This window comes from Lissotriton helveticus, chromosome 8 (genome assembly GCF_964261635.1).
Source record: "Lissotriton helveticus chromosome 8, aLisHel1.1, whole genome shotgun sequence".
NCBI lineage: Eukaryota > Metazoa > Chordata > Amphibia > Caudata > Salamandridae > Lissotriton > Lissotriton helveticus.
The window spans coordinates 419529228-419542829 of NC_136069.1; the positions used below are offsets into that span (position 1 = coordinate 419529228).

General features: G+C 42.1%; 1 protein-coding gene across 1 annotated transcript in view; it reads right to left on the reverse strand.

Moving 5' to 3' along the window:
* The window catches only part of SERPINE3 (serpin family E member 3), a 110127-nt gene that overhangs the window by 44979 nt on the left and 51546 nt on the right, over positions 1 to 13602 (reverse strand). The window contains 2 exon segments of the mRNA XM_078658878.1: positions 743 to 940; positions 8664 to 8897. Of these exon segments, the coding sequence (XP_078515004.1) occupies positions 743 to 940; positions 8664 to 8897 (432 nt within the window).

Consider the following 13602-nt stretch of genomic DNA (forward strand, 5'->3'; position numbering starts at 1 on the left):
AACCATTACAACGCATTGCGCTGGGGGGCGCTCTAGGATAGGGAATACGTTTAATTTACTATCCAACACCTTCCCTAGTGTCCACGGGGACTGGAGTTGGAATAGTAAATTAAACTATTCACTATCCAACACCCAAAAGCACTATGCGTTGTAATGGATTGCGATGTAAAAACCGCGTTGTAAAGGCAGGCGTTTTAATAGCCTGCGTTGTAACGTCATACATCGATACCCAATATGTTCACCACCAAAGCTAGGATGCTATGACACCCGGTATTTTCTCCACCTATGCATGGATATTTTGTTACTCGTCATTTTCAACTACCCATGCGTGGTAGTATGTCCTTACAGCTGTTGGCTTACAATATTAAACCTACTTCTCTGTATGATAACGCTCTATAATATAAGAACACCTAAGTTACATGTGTGGTGCTTAATACATAACAATCAGTATTCGTGAGGTGGATACCGCCTCACTCACTCTGAAATGGACTGACACAACAATGCCACCCCGAATTATCTGAACCGCTAAACAGCTGGCAGAAGGAAAGTGCAGCAGACCTTTATCGAAAAAAGATGAATCTAAGGAGCTGGGCTTACTCATCCATGTCATCCCAAAATTCTCCTACTATTGGGCAAATAAACAGTGCTTTCCACTTTGCCCTTGGGCAGGGTTATGGCGCTATAGTCTAAAACACAAGTTGGTGAAGTGTATGAACATACTATAAATTGCCGCCATATTTACCATAGTTGACGTCAGCTGTCTGGTGCATCATGGGTACCTTTAGGACGGATCCCTCAGTGCTGATGAACGGCAACGTCTGTGTGTCTGTAAAAGAGAACTTCTTTTGCCAAGTGCTTTTAAAATACATGGTGCTCACCAAAGCTATTTGGGTCAAAGGTGAGGCAGAGGCATCCAAGGTCAGAAAGTCTGTCATTCCACCTAATTAAGAAATAAAAAAAACAAAAGAAGCACAATTCCCTTAGGACTGGGGAAAACAGTTAAAACTATATATACATTCTACACTGCAACACAAGATTTACTTGTGCAGTGCAGAAACGTTCTGTGCTACAAGACCCCGAGTCGTTAAGTGGGATTCATCTGTCACTGGGGAAGTGGACAAGCGAAAGCACAGTGCACGGATCTAAAATGATGACATTCAAGCATGTTAGTGAGCTGGAACCATGGTTACAGCCCCTGCCACCATGTCTTCTAAGAACAACACAACAGGCAAGGCACGGAAGCCTCCGTGGAACAAAATGCCTCCATGCAATGGCTTATAGGCGCGAGCCGCCCACCACTGGGTCCTGAAAGGCAAAGGAGGTTGCAAAAGTCTGTGACAATGTGGCAGAGTTGTGGTGTTTGACTCAGTGGAATGGCAATTCCTCTCCAATGTGTTGTGGCCCTCCAGGTGCTGCTTTTCAACCGTGAATGATTGGTATCTGCACTAGACAGTGGCAGGTACAGTTCTAAAGCTGAAGGTTTTTTTTGGATTTCCCCAACAGAACAACCGTCGGGGAAATTAAAAAAAAAACCCTTTCAGCTTTAACTTTTAGAGGTAAGAGAAGGCAGCTTGAGTGATGGTGGTTCGAGTAAGGTTACCACCATTTCTGTCGTGTCCCTCAAGAAAGGTTTTATTCTCCTTTCCTTACAGCTTTTTGTCCTGATGAGAACTCCCCCACCAGTGTGAGTTCGAAACGCGTAGACAATTGATGCCATCTAAACAAAAGGAGTAATCTAGACTTTTTGTCAACAAAAATTTTATTGATGGAAATTCATTGATTTTTATAGCTTACTGTGAATATTGTAATTCCAGTGTGTGTATATATATGTGTATATATATGAAAATATGAATGGCTGTGTATGTATGAGGGTATGATTGTTTTTGAACGTATGAAATCTTTATAATTTTGGAAGTGTGCAAAGGTTTGTGTGTTAACAATTTTGTAAAATGTATATATTATGTAGAGGTGGTCTTGTATTGTATAATGAATTGGTGAAATAATACCAAATGTCTTTTTTGAAAAAGAAAAATTAAAAATAAAACAAAAGATTTATTCAGATTTGACTGTGTCAATGGACCATAGTGTATAATCCATATGGTTTCTAAGATTTAGAAAAAACAGTGAGACAGCAGTGGCATCTTTTTGTTCATTAGTTAACTGTAGGATTGGCAGAGGGTCGTCTAGAATTGGTGCGTAAATTGTGGCGAAAATTATGTTTGCATTATTTAATTTACCATTCCAGAATGACGCCTACATGTCTTCCTATTAGTATACATACTCCTCTCTGCGCCAGCCCAGCTGTTGAGGATATCTTGTGGCCAACCCAGCTCTTACAAATGTTATCTGACTCAGCCTGATCTCTATAATGGGTTTCTTGTAAATATATAACATCTGGGATAAGATTTTTAAGCCAGCACTCAATGGCATTTTTTTTGCGAACATTGTTCAAGCCATTTGCATTAAAAGAAATAAACGTCAACATACTATTTGTTTTTCAGAATATTCAGACGTCTATAAGAACAACAAAAAATAGATAAATATATCCAGGGGAGTTTTAAACCTCAGCCTGTGCAAAAGAGCAATAAGCAGCATACATGTATGATAGCAGCAAATAATCATAAAAGAACTGCAGCATATTATTTGTTCTAAACCTCTCCCTGTGCAAGAAAAGCAAAAAAGCAGCACAGATATGTAATAGAACAAAAAAAATCAACATTATATTGTTCTAAACCTCTCTTTGTGCAAATATGCAAATGAGCAGCACAATTGTACAATAGCAGCAAAACGTATTGGTTTAAACCTCCCCTTGTGCAAATATGCAAATAAGCAACACAATTGTATAATAGCAACAAAGCAGGAGAGAAAAAGCAGCAGCTCAATAATTGGTCTTCACTAAAAATGCGAATGTTTGTTCGGACCATTTGCCTTAAAAGCAATAGACTTCAACATACTATTCATTCTTCAAAATATTAAAACGTATACAAGAAGAATAAATAATAAATAAATATATTCAGGAGAGAATTAAACCTCATCCTGTGCAAATGAGAAGTAAGCAGCGTAAGTATATGATAGCAGCAAATGATCATAAAAGAACTGCAGCATATTATCTGTTCTATACCCCTCAATTTACAGCTACTTGACAACTCTCGGGATATTACAGCATTACCCCCTTGTTCTCCCTTCCTCGTCACAGTCCTCGGTATCTGAGGGTGAATTCTACTCCAAATGTAGCATACAAGGTTGTAAATGCAATATAGCTAACCCCACAGACCAATAAACACTTGTTTTTAGTCCCTTTAATCTTTCTACCAAAAATACTCTGTCTCTTGCCCATATAACCCGTACCCTCCAACAGGAAGTCCAGTGTTCCCTGTTTTGCTGTAGAGAACAGGGCTTTCCCATAATTCAGGTAAGTGCCTACCATGTGTATAAGATCTCTGGTCCGCTAGGGTGCATCTAACTTTCCTCTCGCCGCTCCCCGTTCGCCCTTGGTTTATCTGCCCTAGCTTTGGGTGGGAAGGTGTTGAAGGGGGGAGTGCTGTCATAGAGGTCCTTGTTCCAGGAAGTTTCCTCACTCCTTCCAGGACCCTTTTGGGGTTGAGCGAGCTGACAGACTAGCATCCAGGAGGCGGACCGCCAGCTCCAAGTTCTTATTTTATGTAATTAACTAGTGGAAGTGTATTTAAAAGATGTGCACTAGCTGAGGACGGTCTCATTTTATGATCAGCCATGGAGGGTGCAAATGTTCTTCTAAAAGACATCATGTGTTGGAGGAGGAGATCCGTCCCTCCGTAATTGTTTTTTCTCTAGAACAGCTGTAGAAAATTCTGGATAAGACCAGATATGGATGCTCCTCATGAGTACATTGTCAGTTACGATGCCCCCCACCTCCGCTACAGATTTTTTACCACTTCATAAATATATTACTTTTGGAAAGAGAGTGGAAAATGATCGATGAGACTGTATTTCCAAGGTTTTTAAGCAAGCAATACTCTTAGGAAGGGATTGATGTTGAATTTCCTCAAGCTGTTAAGTTTACCTCTCTGCTTGCAAGCATGTCTCCTTCCTTGGCAACAGGTGAGTGCCTTCCTAATGATCCAGGCAGAAAAAAGATGGAGGAGCACTAAAAGAGCATATGCTGTTCCAATTTCTTGCTTCACTATTCTTGGTATGCAGCCTATACCTATCAAGCACTATTGAGGTCTTTCAGGGGCTCTATGAGGGTGGACAGAAAGGGGAGGACTGCACATATTTGTTCTGCACAGCCACGGCCCGTGGAGGGGAGTTTCGGTGGAGCGGAGAGGCGGGGCGGGGGAGGTGCAGGGTGGGGTGTGCTAAAAACCGGAGGATGGATAATTGAAAGTAAGTAAACAATTTAATTAATAAAACGAATTTCGTAGCGCGCCATGCATCGCACAATGTGATGCAGGGTGCGCTATGAAATTCGTTTTATTAAATTGTTTACTTACCTTCAATTATCCATACTCCGGTTTTTAGCACACCCCACCCTGCCCTTCCCCCGCCCCGCCTCTAAGCCCCACCAAAACTCCCCTCCACGGGCCGTGGCTGGTTCTGCACCATGGAGTTAAGGGAGTGTTTCCTATCAGGTACAGCCTCTGTGCTTCTGCTGCTTCATCAGGGGCTGTCACAGCAGGTAAATGCCACTTTTGGTTAATCACTGGAAACTGCATACAGAAGTCTCTCATATCCGATTTTCCATTTTCCATTTTTGGTCCCAACCTGTTGGGACCTCAGTTAGATGACCTGCTCAAGAAAGGCAGAAGAGAAAAAATTATCATAGCCCTTCAGAGTGCGTACTTCAAAGTCATCGTCTTTTCTTTCTTGCTGCTCAACAACTATCATAGCAGCAACAGAAGGGCTTCTTCAAGTGGACCTTTCGAGGAATGGCCAATGGTGTAAGCAACTTTTGACACAACCCCAGCCAATCTGGCTCCTCAACAGCCTCTGAAAGCCTTAATGTGCCAGGCAATCTGCAGGCTTTGGATGGGGTCCGGAAAAAAGTGATGGACGCCCCAATTCTCAAACTGTGTGGTTCCCCTGTTCTATTTAGAGTAGGGGGAAGTACCCGGCTTCCAACAGTAGAGCCTCAGCTAACACTGCCAGCAAAAACCTTTGACCGACAACTATCGCTATGTGTTGGGCAGTCAAAATATGCCAGGAGATCTGCCCTACTTAGGGCGCTACTTCTAAGGTCATCTTAGAAAAAATTGAGAGGGACCCTTTCTAATCCAAAGGACTAGGGTTCACTCAGAAACAACAACAGAATGTCCTTTGGAAATTATTTAACCCCTTCGCTGCGGCGGCTATTCTGCCGCAGCGCTATGGGGGAGGCGGGGCCGCGCGGCGCTCCCATACTCGTGACGGAACCGCTCCGTCACGGCCCTCGGGTGAGCTGTGCTTGTGACGGAACGGTTCCGTCACGGCCCTACCCGCTCTTTAGAACCTCAGAGCAGGTGCGGAATTCGCGCCGCGCAGGCGCGGCGATCGGGCCGTTACGGAACCGTTCCGTCACCAGCACAGCCCACCCTAGGCTCGTGACGGAACGGTTCCGTCACGAGCATGGGAGGGGTTAAACACCCCTTATCAACTCAGTCACTCAAAGCCACTTGCATACAATATCGAGGGTTATTGCTACTGACCAAAGAAACGTTAAGCAAATCTATAAAAACAATTTATTTTAAAACAATTGTTTTACTAGTTTAAAAACAGTTCATGTACAATATACATTGTATATACTCGCGACAAAATCAGAATAAAAATACACATAAGGCTGCAACAACTTAGATCACAAAAATACAATACCAAAACTTTACGAGAGTAAAAGTAAAAATACACTACTCTTTGTCATAAAACACCATATCTATATAGGGAATCTTCAAGATGGACCCTGTGTTTTACAATCCATTAACATTTAGAGTATCATCTACAAACAAAAACCCAAACAGAAACCCTTATTTTGGGGTACTGATTGATTTGAAGATATATAAATAACAAGAATGTGTATACATTCAGTCTTGATAAAGATGGTCTAAATCAGGCAACGATCGAAACGCGTCGATGCAGGCATACCATAAATCCATCAAAATTTGATGTTACTCTAGATGTTAATGGATTGTAACACATCAGGGTCCATCTTGAAGATTCCCTACATGGATATGGTGTTTAATGACAAAGAGTAGTGTCTTTTTACTCTTACTCTCGTAAAGTTTTGGTATTGTATTTTTGTGATCTAAATTGTTGCAGCATTATGTGTAGTTTTATGTTGATTTTGTCGCTAGTTTATACAATGTATTGTACATGAACTGTTTTTAAACAAAAAAAAATGTTTTAATAAATAGTTTTTAGAAATTTGCCATAACGTCTGATATGTTAATACACTGTTTCTTTGGTCAGTAGCAATAACTCTCAATATTGTATGCAAGTGGCTTTGAGTGACTGAGTTGATAAAGGGTGTTTAAGTAATTTCCAAAGGACATTCTTTTGTTGCTACATCTAAGGTAAATTTTTTCTTTTTGAGGACCACCAGAAACATTAAAAAAATTACCCCAATGTGCTTGAACAAGGATTCCTGTGTGTCGGAGACACTAATATTTAGTTTAAAAGAAACAACGCCGTTTCAGGCATTTGTTTATGCAAAACAAAAACAAAGAAAAAAATGCTGGCCCTCCACCATGCATGGTAAACGTCTGGCATTTCAGTTTTGCCTAAAGAGTTTCCACTGCATAAAAAGCTGCACCCGCGGCAAAATGATCTCTAATTATAAAGAGTGGTGTTCTGTCGAGAAGGCAGAGGTGATGGTCTCCACCAACATGACAGTTTGGCACTCCCCCAATTGCACTCTAAATGACTCCATAAATAATTACTTAAGCATTTGTCTTGCATCAGCTCAGATGTTGCATAGATGTTGACAGGATCTTTGGGCCGGATTTAGTAAGAAGTCTCACAAATAAAGTTGCTGCGCTGCAAGGTATGAAAGGGAGAGAACAGAACTGCACCATACGTACTATGACGTGGAGCTGTTGCTCCGTTCCGCCTGCGCACTTTTGGCAGCCGTGTACCAACGCAGACACTCTTGCACCAAAGTGCAAGGGTGTCTGTGTTCTCTAAAGCATACATTTTGTAATGGAAGGCGTTCCTTCCAGTAAAAAAAACCTGTGCTTTACAGCTTTTCCCACTTTGTATGTATGTATGTGGTGCAAAGTAGGAAAAACAAGGAGAAATTAAAACAACTTTCCTCTTTGTGCCTGCCTCAAGGAGGTCTTGTATTTTGGTGCAAATCCCTGTCAATGATTCTTTGTAAATATGGATTTGCATCAACCCCCACCTCTGTGGTTGCAACACAGACCTGATGCAAAGTGTTAGTAAATCTGGGCCTTTGACTCTAAAATGGCGGCGGGTGCTTGTGAATGAGACGGGTAATATTGCTCACATTAAATAAAAAGGCGGATGGGAGAGAGAGGCCCTGCCTTCTATGGATAAAGACTCTGGACCATGAGTAATCCCAGTGCTTCATTGCTCCTTAGCAAGGTTTATTATATTTAAATATACATACATCTCAACTAATCCAAAGCACAGTGTGTGATGTTCAAATATAGTAGTATTTGCATTTCAGTTTAGCTCCCTTGGCACTCTGGTACTGCTGGTATTATTTGCTCATTAACAATGGAAGGAATAAAGAAAGAGAATGCATGCTCTGCCCAGCTGTAAGCAGCACAACATGTCTCCTTTTGATGTGCTGCTACAGTGAGCTCCCTGTATGCTCTAATTTCGTTTTCACTCTGTGTTCTTTGAGAAAATAAATTATTAAGACTACAGTAATATTTTCTCTTCCTTTTATACAGCTGGGCGGCAGGCAAGACTCACACAGTTCCCAGAGATGCCAATGTACATGCTCACTGCGCCACTGGATTCAAGCATGCCTGGCTGATGGGGGTGAAACTGGTCCCAGTATTCTGGTTTCCGGTCCAGGGAGGACCTGGCTTGACAGTTCGAGCTGGACTGTTCCCATAAGGCACAGGGTCAAGGCTGATTTGCATGTGGCTGGGTCCAAACTGGGGTGGCGTGGTGAACAAAGAACGATGGATTAAATCCAGATCTTTGTGACTGGGGTGAATGTTTGCATTGTTCCGCATTCAGTCCATCATTTGTTCCTTTTGCAAAGGTACAAAAAGAAGTCTCGATGCAATGGGTACATAGACAAAATGAGGATATATATTTATAAACCTGTAATTTTTACTGTCAGTAATTAAGAACGTAAAAACCTCAATGAATGTCCTGAATGTACCATTTGAGTAACCAATATACAGTTACTCTTCACAAAGTTCAACACCCCCATCCACTGCAAGAAGTCAATTCACAGCTCTTACATTTACTACATACTATAGCTAAGGGTTTTCTAGCATTCCTGTATGTAAATATTGTACTTTTACTGTTTGGAATCAGTTTAATATTAGAATATGAAAGGCAAGATCAATCAGTTATAGCTATGCAACAGTAACATCCCACACAAGTATTGTTTGTAGGAAACAATTATATGTAAATGGCGACCCAGCTGTGTATATGTTGGCATGCCATTGCAAGGTGACTTGTAAACCTGTAGTGCAACCATCTTGAGCGGGTCGCAGGAATCTTTTTCTTACCTCCAATCTGATGGATCACCCATTCGTTTATCTGGGCAAGTGTCCTTGAAGGCTCACTGAAATTTGTTGGCTGCAGGCTACTGTTTGCCCACAGCGCAGTCTGCTCTACGAAGTGAGGCGAGAGACGGATGCCAGCTTGCAGAAAAAGCGCACATGCCAGGCGAATGACGCTGCCTTGACTGGAGTTGGCCAGCTCCTCATACACAGTACGCAGGAAGTCCTGGACTCTTTCATCTGATGGAAAAAGAAGATCCGCAGGAAAGAATAAGTATTATCTTACAGCGCCTACTACCAGGAGAATGAGGCTTTTGAAACTTAGCACTAGAAAGAGGTGGCCCGATACTATTGCTTTGGGATATACATTTTCAGGTGAAGACTGAAGTATTTGCGTTCCAAACCACAAGACACCAAACTTTCCACAATCCCTGCTGGCCTTAAGGAGGCCTTTTTGTATCTTGTTAAACAGCAAAAGGCAAAGTTTCCTATGTCTCGGCAAGTAGGAAGCCCTATCATACAGCCCATAATTTAGGAACTATTTCAATCAATCAGTTTTGTCTGTTTCTTCACGGAGATCTCAAATGCAGGAATCTCTCTGGCACTAGCGCTTGCAAGGCATGGTCTTCGACTATGCTCAGTTAGTTTGGCTTCAGGGTGTGGCCTTTGACCTCATACTACAACCAATCCGCTTATCCGCTTCATGACACAGCCCTTGGGCCCACCCTTCGGATGCACTACCAATTTCTATATGCAGTTTTCCCCCAATGGCTGAATGCAATAAGAAGATTGTCAATAAATAGATGATCAAAAGAGAAATTGTTTATGACTTCAATGTTGCCTTTGATGATACCAATGGATGATGTCACACACACACTCACACAACACACACTCGTGTGAAATTAACTTTACCTCTCCCCTCACAAAGATATTATTGATGAAATTCTAGATGGCACCATTCAGATCACAAAAGAATTAGGTGAAGACGCTGCTGGCCACAGACTGCTTCATCTTTGCAACTAAGTTATGTCATTCGCATTTGTGTAGTGCCAATCAACACTACACTGCAGGGAATTCTTTATCTGGGAGCCGTTTCCCACGTGTATTAATTTGATTTGCGATATATATGTCATGGAGGTAAGCACTAGCTTGATCGTGCAAAGATGGTAGGCATACTTTTTGATGTTTTGCTTTTGCTGACTTTTAACAAAACAAACATCTGCAACTTCCGTGATGTGTCTTGTGGCACTAACATGAGCAACATATCCATAAAGATATATGAAAATGCACACATTTTCAAGAAGGTGTGCATAAAAAATATTAAAAATTCAACAGTGATGTGTTCTTAATCTGGTAGAGTAGAATTACTCAACTACCTGCATGTCTGGACAACACAGAAATTAGGGTACAGGAAATGGACTGTGTCCCCAGTGAGATTACACAAGCCACACAAAAAGGTACTACATTAAGATTCTAAAAATGTGGTACAGGGTCCTTCCAGGACACAAAGTTGGGCGGACTCCGATTTATTTCGAAGTAAAGCACAGCCTTTATGTACATGGACAAACATATACTTAAAACGGGCAAATGTTAATATTGAGCTTTGCTCCCCAAATCCCTCACCAGACCAACTTGGCTTGTTCATAACGCTGAATTATTTTGTAACTATGAAGTGGTCATAATACTTTCAACGTTAAAATAAAAACTGCAAGCCCTAAACCCCAGGGCTGGCTGAATGTGTCACACATTACTCAGATTCACTTGTAAGCTTCAAATATGTTACAATAATGCCAGCGGGGCTGATGTTTTGTGATAATGCTAGAGGTGATCAAAACTGATGTAAATATAATTCTGAAATCATAGTGAAAAGAGTGATGGGGTGAAAAGATACTGTGGCGACCTATAATTTTAGATAATGACAGAGGGCGTGGGGGCTGGGGGGTGGGGGGGGGGGGGTTAATGAGGGCCAGAGTCTAGAGGGGCAGCTCAAAAGGAGCAGGGTGAATGGCAGTCATCCTATGCATTGTTCTTACAAAATCTGCCCCCAAAAGAAATGAGAAATAAGGAGAGATGTGATAGTACAGCTTTTTTCTAGTTTAATCAATTAGTCACCAACAAATTGCATTTTAAGGTATCTTAGGGGGTTGGGGCGCCTGCTGCAGAGATCTACGTGTATCCAGCACCTTCCAGGGTGTAACTCTGGTGCGTCATGCATATATTGGAGACATAGGTGTGCACTCTACAGTCTTGATTTACCTGGGTAATATGCCTGCTGCAAAGCATAACGTGTAAGTGTAGGTTACAGATGTGTATTTCATACATACATGAGAGCTCAATGCGTTAATCATTTTGCCACAAAGATCCTTGTGTATCGGCAAGATACAATCCTGATAATACACCCAGTTCACACAGTCACATGTGACTTGCAAAGACGTGTGTGTGTGTGATACTCTGCAGTTAGTTTAAAATCGATCTTTCTTTAGTGTTATGATGATAAAATGAGATTCAATGGGACGTAATAAACACAATGGCCGTTATTACGACTGGCTCATAAAACCCTCTGTTATTTCCCTCACCTGGATTTACTGTTACAGGGGATCCCTGTAATTTCGGGGGTGGGGGGGGGGGGTGGGGGGGGAGGGTGACTCATCAAGTAGTTTCTGCATATTTTCATTGATATTCTACCTGGATATTTTGCCTGTTCACAGCAAGTGAAGTCACCAAGTGGAATACCACTGAGCGGTGCTGTTCCCACTAAACTAAAAATTCTGTTGTAGTGTTATTCACATTTTACTTCCACCCACTACAGCATCTAGCAAGGGGCAGTTAATCATCTTACATAATCCACTGGTTAACTTTGATTGACTGCTTTTTGCTCTCTCAAAAGGCGCACATCCACACACAAGCAAGTTCCCTTCAGTGCCATTGTTTTTGTTTGTTCTCTATCATTACTTTAGTGTTGCCTTTGTGTTTAGAGCCTGAATGGATAGCAGGATGCTTCTGATGCAGAGTCCATCTTCATCAGAGCATATCTCCTGCCAATACTGTTGTAAATTCCTTTTGGAGTTCTTTCTTTCATTCTTAAATGTAATTCTTTTTTCTTTGTCTTCTTTCTTTCTTGCCTTCTTTTGGTCTTGCCTTCTTTCATTATTTTGCTTTGTCTCTTTCATTCATTCTAAAGGGTTGCAGCAAATGCCAGACTGATTGGCCTTTTAAGTAGTTCCCTTCAATGCAAGAGAGCACTATGGTAATGTGTGGTATTTTGAGACAAAAAAACTATTTTTCATGTAGCAAGTGATTTTTTTTCAGATGGATGAGGGCCAGAAATATCCCCAAACAAACAAGTTATACAAAAGCCATGACAAAACAAAACAAGAATTGCTAGAAGGCTGGTGGCCAACGCCAGACCTATTGGCATTCATTTAATATCTATTTATATAATTACCAGAGTACTTACACACACACATATACACCCACACACACACATAGACAGACACATGTGGTATTTCTACAGAGCATATGCAGATTACATAGACCCAGAGCCTGAGCTAGTCAAAAAAACTTTAACAGCTTCATTTTCTCAACTTGTGAATTTACACTGCATGTTTATATTTTGTTTGCCTTGAATAGACCACTGGGCGCAGAGCCCAGGTTTGATATTTTGTCTGTGCTGGCTCTGCCCGCCAGCTGTTCCCATCAATGACACCACTACCAAACAAAAGGAATTAGATCGTTCAGCCAGATGCGCTGGAAAGGGAAGTGAACCAGCAACAGCCCCTCTCGGCGATGCACAGACGCCATTTTCTATATCTTTAAGTGTCCTGGAACACTTCATCGCGACACAGGCGCGGTGATTCACAGCGGCCAACCTGGATTGCAGATCAGGCTCACGAACAGCTGCTCAAACCAGTGTCTGGGAGGTTCCTACTCTATTTCAGTACCAGTAGCGGTCGGTGGAAGGAGTAGCTGCCGGGCGGTGACGTGGGGAGGGGGAGGGGCAGGGCAGGGGGAAGTAAACTATGGATTACGGCCGATTACAGGTAAGTAAACATATAAATAAATAAAACTAATTTCGTTGCACGCACTGCATCCCCAAATGCTTTGTAGTGCTCGCAACGAAATTCGTTTTATTTATTTATATGTTTACTTACCTGTAATCGGATGTACGTTGTTACAACGCATGCTTTTACAACGCATGACTTTACGACGCAAGTTTTACAACGCAAGTCGTTACAACGACTTGCGTTGGGGGGCGCTGGATAGTGAATAGTTTCATTTACTATTCCAACTCCAGTCCCCGTGGATAGTAGGGAAGGTGTTGGATAGTAAATTAAAACTATTCCCTATCCTAGAGCGCCCCCCAGCGCAAGTCGTTGTAAAAGTTGCGTTGTAATGGTTGCGTCGTAAAGGTACTTCGTTGTAAAAGTTGCGCTGTAAACGCTGTTCCCCCCCTGTAATCGGGCGGTATCGATAGTTTACTACCCCCTCCCCACGTCACCGCCCGGCAGCTACTCCTTCCACCGACCGCTACTGTTCAGTACCTAGTAAGAGCTATATGTTAAAGAGCTCTGACATCACTATGTATGTTTACATGACAACTCCTCTTTCTGACACAGGGCTGGTGGAACTGCTGTCAGAAAAGCCTAAAAAGGAAAGGTTAAATGATTCACATTTGACGTGAAGCCACACTTTGCAGCTATACACGATAGCAAAGGATGAATACATCACACAAGTAAAGTTGCTGATCTGCGCTGTGAGACTGGAGAGAGAGCAGAACAGCACTGTATCTACTAAGATGCGGCACTGTTCTGCTCTCTCCCTGGGCTGGTGCACTTTACGCTACCATGAGCCAAGGCAGACACCCTTGCACCATAAACCACTGGTGGTTGCATAGGAATGCCCATACACCATCCGGGGAACGGCCTTTTCATGCAAGGTAATTCGA